At 55.4% G+C, this 15,921-nt stretch overlaps 10 protein-coding genes across 10 annotated transcripts; 4 read left to right on the top strand and 6 right to left on the bottom strand.

Moving 5' to 3' along the window:
* Positions 1 to 151: 151 nt before the first annotated feature.
* Positions 152 to 1,540, top strand: L969DRAFT_16342 (uncharacterized protein; the record flags this gene model as incomplete). The annotated part of the gene is made up of 1 exon (XM_014713574.1): positions 152 to 1,540. One exon carries the CDS (start codon positions 152 to 154, stop codon positions 1,538 to 1,540), a length of 1,389 nt encoding a protein of 462 aa, XP_014569060.1.
* A 185-nt stretch (positions 1,541 to 1,725) lies between these two features.
* L969DRAFT_93505 (uncharacterized protein) lies at positions 1,726 to 2,950 on the bottom strand (the record flags this gene model as incomplete). The annotated part of the gene is made up of 6 exons (XM_014714075.1): positions 1,726 to 1,746; positions 1,796 to 2,236; positions 2,291 to 2,406; positions 2,459 to 2,510; positions 2,557 to 2,705; positions 2,755 to 2,950. 6 exons carry the CDS (start codon positions 2,948 to 2,950, stop codon positions 1,726 to 1,728), a joined length of 975 nt encoding a protein of 324 aa, XP_014569561.1.
* Positions 2,951 to 3,076: 126 nt separating this feature from the next.
* L969DRAFT_86227 (uncharacterized protein) lies at positions 3,077 to 5,121 on the top strand. Its single transcript, XM_014714074.1, has 2 exons — positions 3,077 to 4,198; positions 4,248 to 5,121. The coding sequence occupies exons 1-2, from the start codon at positions 3,198 to 3,200 to the stop codon at positions 5,077 to 5,079; spliced, it is 1,833 nt and encodes a 610-aa protein (XP_014569560.1). The 5' UTR covers positions 3,077 to 3,197; the 3' UTR covers positions 5,080 to 5,121.
* Positions 5,119 to 6,560, bottom strand: L969DRAFT_16339 (uncharacterized protein; the record flags this gene model as incomplete). Its single annotated transcript, XM_014713573.1, has 2 exons — positions 5,119 to 5,160; positions 5,211 to 6,560. 2 exons carry the CDS (start codon positions 6,558 to 6,560, stop codon positions 5,119 to 5,121), a joined length of 1,392 nt encoding a protein of 463 aa, XP_014569059.1.
* Positions 6,561 to 6,575: 15 nt separating this feature from the next.
* L969DRAFT_365170 (uncharacterized protein) lies at positions 6,576 to 9,133 on the top strand. Its single transcript, XM_014714073.1, has 2 exons — positions 6,576 to 8,775; positions 8,827 to 9,133. Coding segments are annotated over exons 1-2 (2,124 nt in total). The 5' UTR covers positions 6,576 to 6,652; the 3' UTR covers positions 8,828 to 9,133.
* A 518-nt stretch (positions 9,134 to 9,651) lies between these two features.
* L969DRAFT_46392 (uncharacterized protein) lies at positions 9,652 to 11,052 on the top strand (the record flags this gene model as incomplete). The annotated part of the gene is made up of 1 exon (XM_014714072.1): positions 9,652 to 11,052. The coding sequence occupies one exon, from the start codon at positions 9,652 to 9,654 to the stop codon at positions 11,050 to 11,052; it is 1,401 nt and encodes a 466-aa protein (XP_014569558.1).
* Positions 11,053 to 11,054: 2 nt separating this feature from the next.
* Positions 11,055 to 12,566, bottom strand: L969DRAFT_46934 (uncharacterized protein; the record flags this gene model as incomplete). The annotated part of the gene is made up of 1 exon (XM_014714071.1): positions 11,055 to 12,566. One exon carries the CDS (start codon positions 12,564 to 12,566, stop codon positions 11,055 to 11,057), a length of 1,512 nt encoding a protein of 503 aa, XP_014569557.1.
* A 188-nt stretch (positions 12,567 to 12,754) lies between these two features.
* On the bottom strand, positions 12,755 to 13,648 carry L969DRAFT_46365 (uncharacterized protein; the record flags this gene model as incomplete). Its single annotated transcript, XM_014714070.1, has 6 exons — positions 12,755 to 12,923; positions 12,990 to 13,022; positions 13,071 to 13,186; positions 13,246 to 13,326; positions 13,378 to 13,438; positions 13,461 to 13,648. 6 exons carry the CDS (start codon positions 13,646 to 13,648, stop codon positions 12,755 to 12,757), a joined length of 648 nt encoding a protein of 215 aa, XP_014569556.1.
* Positions 13,649 to 13,835: 187 nt separating this feature from the next.
* On the bottom strand, positions 13,836 to 14,800 carry L969DRAFT_45981 (uncharacterized protein; the record flags this gene model as incomplete). The annotated part of the gene is made up of 7 exons (XM_014714069.1): positions 13,836 to 13,906; positions 13,957 to 14,064; positions 14,114 to 14,164; positions 14,351 to 14,375; positions 14,422 to 14,475; positions 14,526 to 14,582; positions 14,636 to 14,800. 7 exons carry the CDS (start codon positions 14,798 to 14,800, stop codon positions 13,836 to 13,838), a joined length of 531 nt encoding a protein of 176 aa, XP_014569555.1.
* A 92-nt stretch (positions 14,801 to 14,892) lies between these two features.
* Positions 14,893 to 15,904, bottom strand: L969DRAFT_16333 (uncharacterized protein; the record flags this gene model as incomplete). Its single annotated transcript, XM_014713572.1, has 6 exons — positions 14,893 to 15,219; positions 15,273 to 15,394; positions 15,445 to 15,493; positions 15,545 to 15,592; positions 15,658 to 15,789; positions 15,845 to 15,904. The coding sequence occupies 6 exons, from the start codon at positions 15,902 to 15,904 to the stop codon at positions 14,893 to 14,895; spliced, it is 738 nt and encodes a 245-aa protein (XP_014569058.1).
* Positions 15,905 to 15,921: the final 17 nt, after the last annotated feature.

Below are 15,921 nucleotides of genomic sequence, written 5' to 3'. Positions count from 1 at the left end.
GGGCGCAGCTCGCTCGATCACGTCTACTCACGCGAGATCTCGGAACTTCGCATACTCACATCCAAACCGGACAGTCAGAACAGCACGCAGCCAAGGTGAGCTGACGCTACCAAGTACGCGATATAGGACTGACTTGGAGCACCAGCTCGCGATGCGGAAGGAGATCGCCGCAGCGGCTGGCTTTCTCACAGAGCAGTTGACTGCTCCGCCTAGCTCAGTCACACAAACGCAAGCAGAGCGATTCGCTTCGAGTCTGCGGGCAAGTCTCGAGCTGCGATACGTCAACCACTGGCACCTAAATGACGCCGAGCGAGGCTCGGCATATCGCTCTCTGTCTCGATCCGGACCAACACATGATACACATCACTTTGATACCCAGCTCATCAAGGCAGCACAAGCTGCCGAGCTTCCTGTCGAAACAGTAGCTCATCAGCTCTTGAGGCTTGGCGAGAGATGGACCCTCTGGGTTGATCCAGATGTTGTCCTCTTCCGTCAGGGCGAAAGCAATGCGAACACCTTTCGAGAAATATACCCAGCGCCGGGCAGATCATCCTTGCCAAGTTCAAGCTCTGCTCGCAGTCTGCATGCCATCGTGCGATCTTTCAGTCTGTGCGACATCGATGCTGCTCTAGAGACGAAGACAGACACGGCCTCGGCCGTTGCTAGCCCAAGCAAGAAGAGTAGAGCGATTCAAATCATAGACCCTTCAACACGAAGGGAATCGCCAAAGCCACTCACAGACTCCTTGATCACGATCACTGCCGCAGCTGCTAGTTCTTCCGATGTCAGTACATCGTCTGAATCCACGACGACTCTACTGCCTGCATTTGTGGAACGCGAGATCTCGCCGCGCTCCTCGCTCGATACCGATTCTATAGGCAGTACGCCTTTGCTTGGCTTCGACATCGGTTCGCCGCTATCGGAAGCATCATCATTGATGTCCGACACTTCTTCGATGCTCGCAACACCCTCACTTGATCTGTTCGCTAGGCCGTGCTCGCGGACATCGACTCTGTCGCGCACTTCGTCTGCTTCGGGCAGTGTCGATATCCAGCAGAGCTGGTCGCAGCCTCCTATAGCCAGGAAAGAGAGCTCTCCGGAATACGACGGCGAATTTGCCTTGCCACTCGCGCCCGCTTCGCAATACAACAGTGAGACGTACGCCATTCCCGTGCATGCGCCTCGAATGAATATCGTCCGTTCTGCGCCTGGTTCGCCCAATAAAGCTCGCCGTCAGAGAGGTCACTTGCATTCTGCTTCAATGACTTCGAATGCCTCGAGCTCGTCGAACCACTCTTCCAGCACTTCCGTCAGATCATCCAATACTGGCGTCGTCGTCGAACATTCGAATGGCAAAGTCGGCGTTCTCGGCGGTGGCGTATTGCTCGGAATGCCCAATGGGTCGCAGATACCCAAGCGAGCTAGAGGCACTCGCACGCGATCGCGTTCGAAATCTCGCACGACATCTTTCTTCGCGGCCGCTGCTGCTGCCGGCACCGATGGTCCACACGCCAGTTGGGCCAGCCTACTCAATTCGTAGAAGCATACGTGCAATTCAAACGCTGCCACAAGATATAACCCCAGCAACACCAAACCCATCACTAATCTGCAAAGGACACGACCACTCACGAGACGCACTTCGAAGTTTCTTGTATACTTGGATATCCGATCCGTATTGTCCATTGCAATTCCTGTCTACTTATACATCGAGAATGTTCGTGAACGCTACAGCTGAAGAATTGAGTACTGTCTTCCTTGTATTCAGTGCAAGGATAGCAGCTGGGCAGAACCTTACTTCGTGATCGTCTTTGTTCGCGAGACCGGCGGGTGCTTCGACGTCAGTTGCACGGCGCAAGACGGATTTCTTGGCATTGATGACACCGATGGGTGAGTTGTCACCCGTGAACGTGCCTTGCTGGGCCGAATTGCCAACGCCCGTGCTATCGCCTGAGTTGTCATTTACGCAATTGCCATCGCGCTTGCAATTGAGCGGTCGACGGTGATGCAGGTGATTCTTCTTGGTGTCAGCAGTGCTTGCGCTACCATCTCCAGCCGTGAGAAGACTGAGAGGATCACCAGAGTCTTTGCCTTCGAATGTGCCCTGTTGATGCGAGCTACCGACTGCATTGCTCGAATCTCGCTGGTCCGACGCTTTCGATCCGGGAAGCAGCGTCTTGCTGGTAGTAAATAGGTCCATTTGACGTTTGTGATGGCATTCGGCACCCGATTGACCGCGCTGTCGGCAAGCTCAGCACGGATGATGCTAGCCAGCGCAGCGAACTTTACATACCTTGCATTTGGTGAAAACGGACGACTTGGGCGCATCATACTCGAGCAGGGGTGCATTAGCGTTCAAGACGCCATATTGACTACTGTCACCGTTCGCGAAGCCCTGCTGAGCAGAATCTGAGAGAGCGAAGTTTAGTACAGCGCGAAAGGGACAGCATGTCCGACACACTACCCACGCCATTGCTCGAGCCGGTATTGCACGAAACATCATCACCGCCGCGCTGAGAGCCAGTGAGACTCGCTCTGCTGCTGCGGAGAGGGACGTACCTTGCACTTATAGGCGGTCGCGCCTTCTGCATGACTGTGCTCATGAGAGCTTTTAGCGCCTGGCTGCTTATATGCAAGCAAGGGCGAATTGAGATTTGCTACACCGTAGAGACTGTGGTCACCATTGGCGGTGCCCTGCTGAGCCGAGTCTGCGGAATCAAGATCAGCGCCTGTTTGCGCGCAAGATGGCAAACCCACTCCCTGCGCCATTGGAATCTCCGGTGTTGCCGATGACATTGTCGTCCTCTCGTTTATAGAGACCTCCGCCATTGAGAACACCGAAATCTGGCTGCTTGCTTGTCGCGCCGAGACTAGCAGGCGAGACATCGCTCGAACTCGACGGCTGGATGGCTGCGAGAGTCGCGAATGCGGCGATGAGAGTATAACGATACATCCTGCTTCGACTGCTTGTGAAAGTGTCTTGATACGTGTTTGTTTACGTGTGTATATCGGTGCAAGAGAGGGAGAGATAGAGGCAGGGTGGACAAGGGCTGATGAGCTTTTTGTGCCTAACCTCAGAGACGTGTCGAAGTCGCGCGGCAATCCAAAATGACGTCGGTCCGGCGGCCGGGTAGCGGGTAGCCCCAACCCCGCGCTGAAGTTGCTATCCGGCTCGCCGCAAATTCTTTGGTCAACACACCATGGGCGACGGTTCAGCGACGAAGCCGCCAGCGATGAGACCGCGAGCTCTTTCGACAGAGCAGAAGCTCGAGCGCAATCTGCTCCAGCTCGAAAAGCAGAATGGACTGGGAGGATGGGCGTCTCGCAAGATTCTGGCACTTGGTGACTGGCAAGAGGCGCTTGAAGATTTTCAGGAGGCTGTCGAGGATGAATTGGAGAACAGGAAGAAGGTAGAAGGCGGGATTGATCACATGTGGCTGCAGCTCGAAGATGTCTCCACCTTTAACGCGACTTGCGCGTGCACCTACACTTTCAAAGAGCGCATGTCGATCGACAAGCTCCGAAAGGCGATGAAGATCCAACTGGACAGATTCCCAAAATATAGACAGCGTCTCATCGATCACGGTCGCAAGTGGCACGGGCTTCAATTCGAATTTGATCCTTCCTTTGACATTGCCAATCATGTAAACGCCGTCACGCTGCCTGGCAAATCTGGCAAGGCCGAACTGGACGAATACATGGGTAGCTTCATTTGCAAAGACTACGACCGTGCGAGACCGCTATGGGAGACGATCCTGATCGAAGACTATCATGATGATCGTGGATCGAAATCCGCCATGGTCACTCGGGGCCATCATACGCTCGCAGACGGTCAAGGCTTCGTCCTATCACAACTGTACCTTACATCATATCGCGATGAGCTCATCAAGCAGATGGATGGCGGCGCGGCTTTGCTGGCAGATGCCAAGTTGGGCAAGGTCAAGCCGTCAAAGATCCACAAGGGTCTTAAGCCACTCGACAAGTACGAGCAGCAGGATACCCTTGCTCCTCTCATTCACCTCGCCATGGCTGCTCTCTTCTGGACTGGCTACATCGTCACGAGCTTTCTCGGCGTGTTCTACGGTATCTCACAAGCTCTCTACATCTCATTCATGTTCTGCACAACCTGGTTCCGTATCAAATACGTCACGCCAACCTACGCTGGTCCTCGTGTCGAAGGCCGCGTCTACAGTTCTTCAAAGTGCGCATAGTCGTCATGGTGCAGGCAAATTGGCTGACAATCGTCACAGATCGTTCGATGTCCAGATCATCAAGACGATGCAGAAAGCCTTCTCGGGCCCAGCTCCTCGTCGAGGCAAAAAGATACCGAGCGTACGCGCATATGGTCATGTCACTCTGAACGACGTCATCTGCGCCATCATGTCCGACGTCATCTCTGATGTCGTCGCCTCTCGCGATCCTGACCCTGGCTGGCGTGGCGCAACGAGACGCTTCTTTGGCTACTTCTTACCGGACGTCGTGCCATTCCTCATTCCGATCTCATTGCGAGCGCCAGGCCAATGGGATATGCGCAATCTGTCAACGGCCTCGATTGCGTACCTCAAGCCATGCAAGCAAGCCGGCCCAACTCCAACATTTGGCGAGCTACACAAGCACATCCATGCAACAAAGGCAGAAATGGCCGTGATGAAAGCCTCGCCGCTTTCGGCATGGTTCTTCTACCTCATCAACGCACTCGGCAATGCACCCATCCTGTTCCCGTTCCCATACTCGCTCTATGACCATCCTTACAATCTCGTTCGCAAGTACATCGCTATACCCTGCATCAAACAGAGCTTGCGCTCCATCTCTGTCATCTGCACCAACATACCCGGCCCCTCGCAAAAGCCCGTCTCGATCGACGGTATTGAGGTCACCCAATGGTGCGCTCTGCCACCACAGGGCGAAGAAGGCACATGCGCCATCGGCATCATTTCTTACGCTGGCAAGCTCTCGATCAGCTGCGCAGCGGACAAAGTTCCAGGATCAGAGGACGTAGCCAGACTAGTGTGTGAATCGTTTGAGAAGCGTTTCGAGCTCTACGAGGCCAAAGCTCGCGCCATCCTGGCAAAAGACTCTTAGACCAAGATACCCATGTACTGAATGCAAGCTAATGTGTCATCATACAATGGTAGCATTGCCAGTCACAAGCACCGTCGCAAGCTGTATGTAAACATATCAGTACCCTTTAGCGCGAAAAGCGACTGTCTGACCATGACTTGGGCAATGCTCTTGAGCTGATAGAAGTCGTAACCCTTTTGCGTCGTGAGATCGTGGGAATCGTGGTACACAGGCAAGGCGATATCGCCTGCACGTTCGAAAAGCTGCGTGCTCGCTAGGCCTTGCTCGAAGAATGATTGATGGTCGGAACAGCAGGCTCTTGTTGGGCCAACACGTAATTGTGGCGCATACATGCTGCTGATGTTGCTGACGAGGTCAGTTGCTGCAGCGGTAGCCGTACCGTCTGCGGGAAAGCCGAGCTGGAGTGGCTCGCCTGGCTTTCGGTAGGCTATCATATCCGACTGAAGCATGATGATGACATCCAGACCTGCTGCTCTCACCTGGGGCGCGAAAGCTCGCGAGCCAACGAGACCCTGTTCTTCGCCGGCGAAGAGACAGAGCATGACGTCGTGTTCGAACGATTCGACATAGTTGCGTATTGCCCGTGCGACAGCAAGTATGCCCCCGGTGCCCGAGCCATCATCGTCTGCTCCTGGCGCCCTTACCTCGCCAAAAGTACCCCGCGAGTCGAGATGAGCACTGAGGATGACGACCTTGCTGCCGGACTTGCGTCCCGTGAAGCGGCAGATGACGTTGGGCGCGAAGGCGGCTCTGAAATGCTCAAAAGTGCAATTGGCACGCTCATCCTGCTCTATCTGCTTCCTGAGCCAGTGCGCAGCCTGCCTCGCGCCAGACGTGTACGAGTGTCGCGTGATCCACGGCGCGTCGGGCCGTTGACCAGTCAGGACGGCGAGATCTGCGGCGATATCGACTTCTGACATACTCGAGAGGGCGGCATCATACTTGGGCGAGAATCTCAATGATGCAGTGAGCTGCTCAAGCCGCTCTATGGCATGCTTGGGCACTGCCTCGAGGGGCGTAGATGATACGAGCGTCACTTTGGCGTCTGATGGCAAGAGCTCATCTATCCGAGGGAGGAGCCAGCTAGGCAGACTCAGTACGATAGTATGTCGATCGCCTGCCTGATGCAATACCTCGAGCTGAGTCTCCAGAGGCAGTCTTTTGCTGAACACGGTCTGTGCGATGCGCGTCTGCTGCCGTAAAGCTGTATCGAGGCCATGGCTGATACTGCGCTGCCAAGTTACGATGCTGGGCGGTGAGTCGTGGACGGTCTCATCGAGGCTTGCGCGGTAGATGCACACTGTGACCAAGCTACTAGGAACTTCAATGCTCGAGGTTGTGCTGCCGATTGTGAGACCATTGCAAGTCGTCAGGGGATAGCTTTGCGAGTGAGCACCGACGGAATCTGCGCTGTCGCTGAAGACATACTCGGCTGCCGCAAGTGAGCTCGCCGAGCCGAGGAAGAGCAGCCACAGCCTCATGAGATCGTCCTCGACCTGTCTCGTTCTTTTTCGCGTTCGACGTTCAAGGCAATCAGCGCATCAGCAACTCCCGGCTCAGTCGAGCAGGCTCCATGCTCGTGGGCTGCTCAAAGCATGCACATGCAGCACTGTCAGCCAGTCTGCGGTCGACTGCAACTGCCGGCTATGCGACTGCCGTCTCCATCCCGCGCACAGCTCGAGCAAAACGGCGAGCAAAACAGCGTCAACCGAGCCCGGCTGAGCGAGAAGCGCTCGTTCAGAGGCGTGACCAAGAGGCGCAATCCCGCATGAACCTCATAGACTCTGCACGAGAAGAGGAGAGCGACCCGCGCACGGCAATGCGAACGTTTAAGCAGAGCCAGACTTTATCGACAGAGCAGATTATTCGTAGACTGAAGCAGCAGCAGCTCCCTCCGGACGCTACCTGGGCTGTACTACTTGCGTTGGAAGCGAGAGGACAGTCACACTTGCTCGCGAGCGATATACACTTGCTCAGAGCCTTGCTTAAGCATGTCGCGCCCATGCTACCCGTCGACGTTAAGGCGCACAACTACGAAGCGAAAGAAGCCCTCGCAGCCCAAGCAGAAGAGCGCTTCACTTTCATTTTCGATCTCATGGCAGGCTATCATGCCAAAGTAGCGGCGGAAAGTAGGGCAGGAACCTATACCAACACCGGCGACTTCCATCTCGTCATGCGCTATTACGCAGAGATTGGCTATCCTGCAGGCTGCGAAAGACTCATGAGGTGGTTTGTGCCCAAAGACGTGACGTACCGTCTCGCGCTACAATCTATCGCACGCCATGTAGCGACCAGAGCCGACGCTGCACGCTTGGCATCCCTATCGAAATGGCCTTTTCCCAGAGCCGCACGCGAGACTCACAGATTACAAGTCGAGTCTGCCAGACAGCAGTGGGCTTCGTTTGCCGTGCAATGGCTAGACGAGGCAATCTCCTGGCGAGCAGAAGCTGCAAAAGGCGTCAATAGCCTCGGCCTCTCGCACGAGATCAAGACGATGCATGCCGGCCTCCAGGCGGTCGCACACACTTGTGACCTCTCTACCTTCAAGACCGTCGTCAAAGCTCTCTTCCATGTCGACGTTGACTTTCCGGACACACTCGTCCGGCCGGTGCGACAGGAAGGCCATACTGATTCCATCCGAGCCGTCCACAACCCTTGCAGATTTGATGCCGAAGTCTTTACGACAGTCATCGCTCGACTGGCACGGGAGGGCGACGTAACCAAGCTGGTCGCTTTCTACGAGGTCATGCACGAGCCTTCATTGCCAGGTCAGCCGCGTACCGGAAGCTTACGCTATCCGCTCGTATCGACAAAGGCAATGTATCATCTCCTCGACGCCCTCGTCAACGACTCGCGCCCTCATTTGAGTTTAGCGACGCTCTATGCCAGCGATTGGGCAGACCGCGCCCGCAGACAATGTCTAGAGTGGCTACAAGCTATCAGATCAGGCGCACCCACGCCAGAGGTTGCCATACGATTGCGGTCGAGCGATGTCGCCATGCTCTACGACTCTCTCAGTCTGAATTTTGACCGCCAATTTGCCGATACGATCATCGACAGGGTTATGAGGCCGCTCATGCGGGTCTACCGGACACTCTCTGACTGGCACTCTTTTCACTCGGATGAGCTCAGGCGGCTGTCCCCCGACGAACAAGCTCGTGTTTTGGAGGAGATGGCATACGTCAAGCGCGAGCTAGCGCTGCTGACGCATATGACCGAGGATGCGGTGCGTCTCGCAGATACGCGTTCGGCTGGTCAACACGCCTATCGCGAAGGACGACAGTTGCGAATTGCGGAGCGTATGCTATCTGGACTCAATGGCTCTGGCGGAGATAGACGGACAGCCATCGATTATTTCACCCACAGACTTGCAAAAGACCAGCCCAAAACGTTTGCAAAGCAGCTCAAGGCAGGCTCGAGCGAGGCTCTGGCTCACGTTGAATACCTCGTTGCTTCTCGCGAAGTTGCGTTTCGCAAGTGGGACGAGAAATACACGCGTCGGAGGGTCGCCGATGCCGCCTTGCAACCTGCCGCTTCTCTGTTGCAGCGTGCCAAAATGAAGAGTTCACAGACTCTGCTCGCCTCGCCCGAGCTTCCAGACCAGGTTCACATCGCGCAAAGCAAGACTACGCGACTACCGCCACCTGCTGCACCGACAGAGCCAACACACACACATACGAGTGCTACTTTGCAATAGTGCGGGAATCACCGATTAATCGCAGGGCGGAGCTGATACAACGTATGCAGGTTCAAGCTGCAATGACTTGCGTAACGACGGCCGTCGCTGTCGCTGTGATCGTGTAGAAGGATGCACTGTTCTTCGTCTGTCTCGGTGTAGCAGTGCTCGTGTGTGTAACGGTCGTCCAGGCTGTGACGGTTGGTCGACCGTGTCGCGTCAATGAAGCTGACGAGACACTCTTCGTGCTGGTCGTGAAAGTGTTGATCCCGCTTTCAAGCGGTGTAGTTGAGCTTTGCGTTTTCGACCGCACTGACGAGCTGATCGTCTGATCAACTGAGCTAGCGATGGCGCTCGAGTCTGATGATGATGCCGTGCTCGTGACGGAGACGAGACTGAAACCAAGTACGTCGATATCGCTGACAGGTGTAGCAAACACACGTGCAGCAAATCCAATGACAGACACGTCTGAGTCACGACGAGCCAAACGGAAGCCTTGCCGCCTGAGTTTTAGACTATCTGCTGCTCGTGGCGATATCTCGCGGGGCTGTTCGAGCAATGTTGCATCTGCTGAGCTTCATCAGCGGAAGTTTGGTCGAAACGAGGGTGTGTGTGTGGAAGTGTGTGACGCACCGAGCCGTTCGAAAGAAGTGTGACGAAGAGGTATTGAGCGTCCGGCGCTGATGGTGGCGAGAGAGGTGACCAGCACCGTGCAAGCGAGTACAAACGAGAAGATGCGCATCGAAGGGTTCCTGAGAAGCAAGAGACAGGACTGCAGATATATAGCCCGATGGACGATCAAAGGCGCAGGAGCCATGAGGACGAGAGACAAAGGCGGCTCGCGAGTCACGCGACGGGCTTCTATCGATCCAACGCTTCAACAAAGGCGTCGACTTATGAGCTTGTACGAGGTCAGCGGTGAGCCGGCCGAGGGCTCGCTGCTCGCCTTTCACAAGACCGAGACCAAGATCACCAGACCAGAATGGGCAAAATTGGGTTGCGTCGACGCAGCGGCACAAATCAGCGTTGGCGTCAAGGATATCTTGGCTGTCGTCTACGACAGCGATGAAACAGCATTGTTGCTCTATGCGGATGCTGCTCGTGCTGCCATCGATACGAGCAAGCCATCCGGCAGCACGCTACGAGCCCTTGTTCTTGCTCAATCCAGCTGGGCGTCCCTGAAGCAGCACGTCCCCTCGGAGCTCATTCACGAGCTGAGCAGCTCCACTGCACCCGTCCACCTCGTCGTCAACCCATCTGCTTCTCAGGGCCGAGCGCGAGTGATTGCCGAACGAATTGTTGTGTCTCTCCTGCGAGCGCTCGGTCGACAGAGCCAAGTGCATATCACCCAGTCTGCTGCTCAGATCAAGGACGAGCTAGCCCCGGCTCTTCTGAGATTGGGCGAGCATACCCAGATACTCGTTTGTGGCGGCGATGGTACCATGTCAGAGCTTCTCAACGGCCTTGCCGCTCAGCCGATCAGAAACGTCTCGCTCGAGCTGGCCACACTGCCCGTGGGCACGGCAAACGCATTTGACGCTTGGCTTCACCCGCCAGAGCAGCTGCAGAAGTATCATCCGAGGCTATTCGCTGGTCTGCTTGATCTGGTGACTTTGCGCCACAAGCCGGTCGCTCTGACAATGGCCAAATCTGTCATTTCCCCTTCTGGCTCGACACAATACGCGCATGTCGTCGTCTCTTTCGCGCTGCATGCATCTATCCTACACGATGCCGAAAAGATGCGTCAACAGCATCCTGGGATAGACCGCTTCAAGCTGGCTGCCATGCAAAACGTCACAGAGTGGCACGCAGGCACGCTTGAGATCAAAGGCCAAGATATACAGTTGTACAGTCCAGCTTCAAAGTCCTTCACGTCATGCGATGGACCCGTCACGCTCGACGGACCATTCTTGTACCTCGCCTCGAGCCTCATCGATCGATTCGAGCCGACCTTTATCGTCGACCCTCTGCGACGGGATGCTCCGGCAGGTACCATCGATCTGGTCCTCATGCGACCTAGCCAATCAGGTCACGACATAAGCAACGCTAGCAAAACGACGCGCGAGATGGTCGCAGGGACGATGGGCAAAGTATTCGAAGCAATGTATAACGGCGGCAAGCACATTGATTCGCCTCATGTTGAGATCTACCGCTGCACCACTTTCACATTCACGCCTCGAGATCAGACCAGCGAGAAGCACGGACTGGTCTGCAACGACGGTACGCTAGAGAAGATTCCTGCAGGCGGCTCAGTCACCGTCACAACGCACGCCTTTCCCTCGATCGAAATCTATTGATTCTACTGGCTGAGTACAACATGCGCTCTATCTACGCCTATCCTGGCTTCTAGCTGTGCAGTATACAGACTGGCAGGCAGCACGCGATGCCCCAGCGATTCGATCAAACCGTCATTGGTTTTGCCTCCTGCCAGCTGGCCAACAGTGCAACCGATCGCGTAGTTCTGCGATAGAGGCGGTCTCTGGATCTGTAGAATATCAGAACGACTGTTCCAAACGACCGAAGCGCCGCAAGTCCATCCATGTCCGGAGCCCATGATACCTCTGTTGCCAAACTCGATCTTCGTCGCTTGGCAATTGTCGACGAGCAGGCCAGTCGCCCATCGCTGATGCGGCGAGAGCATAAGCTTGCCTTGTCCCGTACTAGACCAATTGAGGATTGCATTCGGACCCGTCACTTTGGCCTGGGTGACTACAGAGTACGAGTCGCTTCGATGTACTGCGTCTGTGCTACAATCTTTGATCAGGACTTGTGTAGCGCGCAGGGAAATCTCTGATGGCAATCCTCTTGCTGCATTCGAAGGCGCATCTTTGATGAATCTGCAGCGGAGCAGTGTGATGCGCCGTGCGTTGTTTTCCAGCACAATCCCATCCCGAAAGCCGATGATGAGCAGATCCCGCAACCAGATATCTTGCACGTAGGCCTTGACGGATACCGCAAGAAAGTTAGGCGTCCCGTCTAGTGGTACGGATGCCCAAGAGGGTGATAAGACGAGGGCGAAGCCTTCCAGGCCAGCTTGCTGAGTCTGCTCTGGTGGTACCACCGCAATAAGCTGACCATCAGCGCGGTATGCTGTATCGAGCGAATCGACAAGAGGGATGTCAAGCTCGACGAGACCTCCAGACGAGTCTTTCGAGACTACTCTGCTGACTTTGCGTCTATGGTAGATCTTTGTACCTTCCTGCAACCAAGTCTGCTGCTTGCCATCACGCACGAGCTTGTCCATGTCCATCGCTGCAATCCATTCTCGCGATACGTTGCGCTCGACAACGACTTCTCCGTCTGTCGCGAACGGAGCCACATCGTCCACACGTACTATTCTTGAGCCCACGGGTACGTAATTGTCCAGTATACGAGCTTTGCCCAGATTGCGCTGTCGGCCGATGTCTGATCTGCCAAAGACGAAGACCTCGCGGGGCGGCCCTCGTATGATCATCTTGGTGAGCTGTCCGGTAGATGAAGCCTCTCCGCGAAGGACGACGTTGCTATGGATGAGTATGCTCGCCGAGCTGTCCAAGACGTACTCGCCATGACGTAGCAGGACAACTGCTGGCGTCGTCCTCGGCTGTACGTTGTGCACTGCATCTAGAGCCCGCTGAATGTCGGTCGTACGATCTCGGGAGTCGCCTGATGGCTGCAAAAGCGTGACGACGTCCAGCTGATCGGGCAAAGGTCGTTCGCTCGCCGCATAACCACAGAATGAAAAGTCGGGGATCTTGTCAATGTTTCGTTGCGACTGCGAGCTTTGGTAAGTTGTCGACCCGTAGCGACGTTCATTCGCATGCTCCGTCATCATTCGATAGAGTATAGCTATGAGCAGCAGTGCTATCGTACGCAATGTTAGCATCCGTTCACGCAATTTGACGCGACGCGGCGCGTCACCGCGTGACTCTCGTCCACATGTGCACACAAGCAGGCTGGCTCAGAGTGACCAATTTGGGAGATGCCTCGTGCTTCGGATTTGAGGAGGAAGGTCTGCATCTAAGAAGAGGCGCTGTCTGTCAGAAGCTCGATCTGAACCGGCTTCAGTGGTGTGCACGTCCATTGCGACTGTTGCGCGTCTTGTATCAAAAAAGGCAGACAAAGCGTGGGCAAGGGAGTGAATTCCGATGTGCGCGTCGTGCAGCCCAATCTGTACTCCGACTTGACGCTGAGTAGCTCCTCTGCGGCCAAGATCAGCGACGGGTTCGGCGTCTGATGACGTTATCGTCAAGACGTGCTCTTTTTGCTCAAAGGTTTGATGTAGAAGCTAGATCGTCCGATGAGTACGAGAAATACCGCACAGAGCTGTGCTTACGTTCCAAAGAAGGTGAAGAGACAGCATTCTTTGAAAGGCGAGTCTGTATGACGAACGCTCCAATGCGCCTTTGCAGAGTACGTCTTTTCGTCATAGATGTTCAGAACGAGATCGAACTGTCAGTCGCTCGGTGAGTCGGATGCGCTCAATGCAGACTTTTAAATGGCAAGCCTACCGAGACGCCCTCGATGACGGTCAGGATCTCGCAGTTCGGGGGCTGTTTGCTAGGCCGAGTGCACGAGATATAGAACACATGCTGCGTTTTGCTTCAGCTCAGAGCAGACGATCTTCAGCAGATTGCTCGGACTTCTGACTCGTATTCGGCTGGCTCTTGGGCCCTGGGATGATCGCAACTGATCGAGTATGCCCTGCACGCACATCAGGTGGGACCCACAGCCAGTCTTGACGCGAGCTTGCATCTTGACCCGGTAGCGGATGGGTCCAACGGCACCGAACGAGATTGGGGTAGCCTCTGCTGAACGGCTGATGCTGATCAGATCCAAGGGTGCATCCGAGGCAGGTGCGCAAATGACCAAGCCAAAGCGCACGAGCAGGCTTGCACACAGCAGCTTTAGCATCGCTCTCTTGGCAGCGGAACAGGAATGTGGAATAGCGCTCTCGTTTGAGCGTTGCCGAATAAAAATAGGAGGTGAAGACGACAAAGGAGAGTAGCATGTGAGGGTAGCTCGTGCTCATGACGACGCGCATGCGCAGGGGCAGACCAGCTCATGCTGACGAATATGTTGCAATTCTCTCCGTCCGACTTTAATGCGTGTAAGGCCCTGGGTCGACGAGGAAAATCCTGCCCTGGACGGGCTCGCACGTTGCCACCGCGTCTGCCTGAGCCTTTCAGCGTTTGCAGAATCGATACGACCCTGATTCGCACCCGGTGGCGCGGTGTGGAGGCGATTGCAAAAGGACGGCGGTGGCGAGTAGATGCTGCCTGCTGGTGTACTATGCAGCTTGAAGAATGACTTTGGTACCCAGATCATTTCTGCTCGTCGATGAGCCTGTCATCGGCAAGCGACACACAGATCACTGACTGTTACTGTCCGACGGCTTGACGGTAAATCTGCTCACGCCTTGAGATTCATCTCCAGCCAGCAAGGGGCGCGCGTACTCTGCGCGAAAGCGACTGTTGCAGCACGAGTGCCATGGCTCTGATCGTGAACGCCGGCTGAAGGACACGATGACATCGACATATTGCGCAGCTAGTGGCCCCAGATTGATGACGAGATCTTTGCAACCATCAGCCGGTTTCTGTGAATATGACGTCGGACCCACCGTCAGTTCAGGGTTCGTCTCCTGTCAAGCAATGAGCATAGCCCGCAACACTCAGGAATGAACTGACAAAGCCGCAGCTCAGGCTGCCATAGAGAGGCTTCCTACACGTGGAAGAGACGCGCTGGACAATCAGGCTTGAGTGCTGGCATTCCGACAGATGCAAAAACGCACAACAGGAGCCGACTCGAACACGCCGGGTAGCATCGCGGTGCTGAACTCGCATCTAGTCTGCCGAACGCAATGCCTCAGCCTGGAACCTGGCTGTGAGCGATTGATCTGACCGAAAAGCTGATCTCGATAGTGTAAGTGCGCTGAAAGGGCAAGATGCGCCTTTGCAGATCAAGCTCCGTCATCGTTGGCGCACTCTGTGGCGCCGATAACCGCTGCTTGATTGGCTTCGAGCCAACTGAGAGCGAGAATAGCCATATGGATGTCCAGAAGAACATTGTGCGCCAATCTCTTTACGCTCGAAAAGCAAAGATGGAGCTCAATGGCGAGGCAGGGGCCAACGCCTCGCGGCCTGGACCGCGAGCGTGGGCTATTTGCCCCGGTGCGCTGCAAAAGTTTCTCTGATCGAGCGTCCCTTGTGAAGATCTTCCATGCACTTTGCATCTACTGCTCGGCCCTTCTCGCAGAGCTTGAGAACTTCATCGACGCGATCGGGCGAAACGACGACGACACCGTCTATATCGCCCACAACGATATCGTGGGGATTGACGGAAGTAGGCTGGAAAGTGCTCTGAAGGTCGTATGTCGCTGTGAGACAATGCGCCGGTAGGTGAGGCTGTATCGTCAGTGGGACTTGATAGGCCTTGACGCGCGTAAAAGGCGATTGGCCGAGCGTGGAATGTCCCCTTGCAAACACCTACCATGACTGACATCTGTAAGCTCGGGGAGCGTATTGGAAGTCGGACTGACCGTCATGCTAGCTTGACGGTGCTCGCCCAGATCGCGACAACGACCATCGATGATGACCCCCTTTACACCGCGTGCTTGAGCTCGTGCGGTCATGAGACCTCCCCAAACAGCTGATTTGACATCTGTGCTGCTCTGCTCAGCCGAGTTGTAGGCTGGTCCGATGAGAACGCACGTGCGGGAGCTGAGATGACCATGATGCTACCTGGCTCTGCAGCATCCACCTTACCGTCCTGTCAGACAAGGCGAGACTCGCGTCATGTAGGAAGACTCACAAAGTGCTCCGGAGGCTTTGTCTGATCTTTGTCGGCAGCATCAATCATCTACCCGGGGCTGCATGAGCTTCATCTCTCTCTCTCTCTGGATTCCAGTAAGGCCAATGACCGACTTTGACAGTAAAGGCTTCGCCGACGATGCGGGTCTGCTCTGCCTTTTCGCTGGCCAAGGAAGGCGAGAAGAGGTCTAGATCAGGCAGCAGACCGCCAGTGGGATGTTTGAGCTTGATGAGCGCATCAGAGATCTGCTTGCATCCGTCTCAGCTGCTGTCCCTAACGGCTCCCCAGGGCTCCGCTGACCTCACAGCTGCTGTAATTACCGACTGCGGCTATCTGCTCTGCTGTCGCTCGCCTTACCATCGTCGCTATGCCTCGCT

This window comes from Mixia osmundae (assembly GCF_000708205.1).
Source record: "Mixia osmundae IAM 14324 unplaced genomic scaffold scaffold_3, whole genome shotgun sequence".
Taxonomy (NCBI): Eukaryota; Fungi; Basidiomycota; class Mixiomycetes; order Mixiales; family Mixiaceae; genus Mixia; species Mixia osmundae.
The sequence above is the reverse complement of the archived record's forward strand: the minus strand, read 5'-3'. Positions and strand labels throughout refer to the sequence as shown.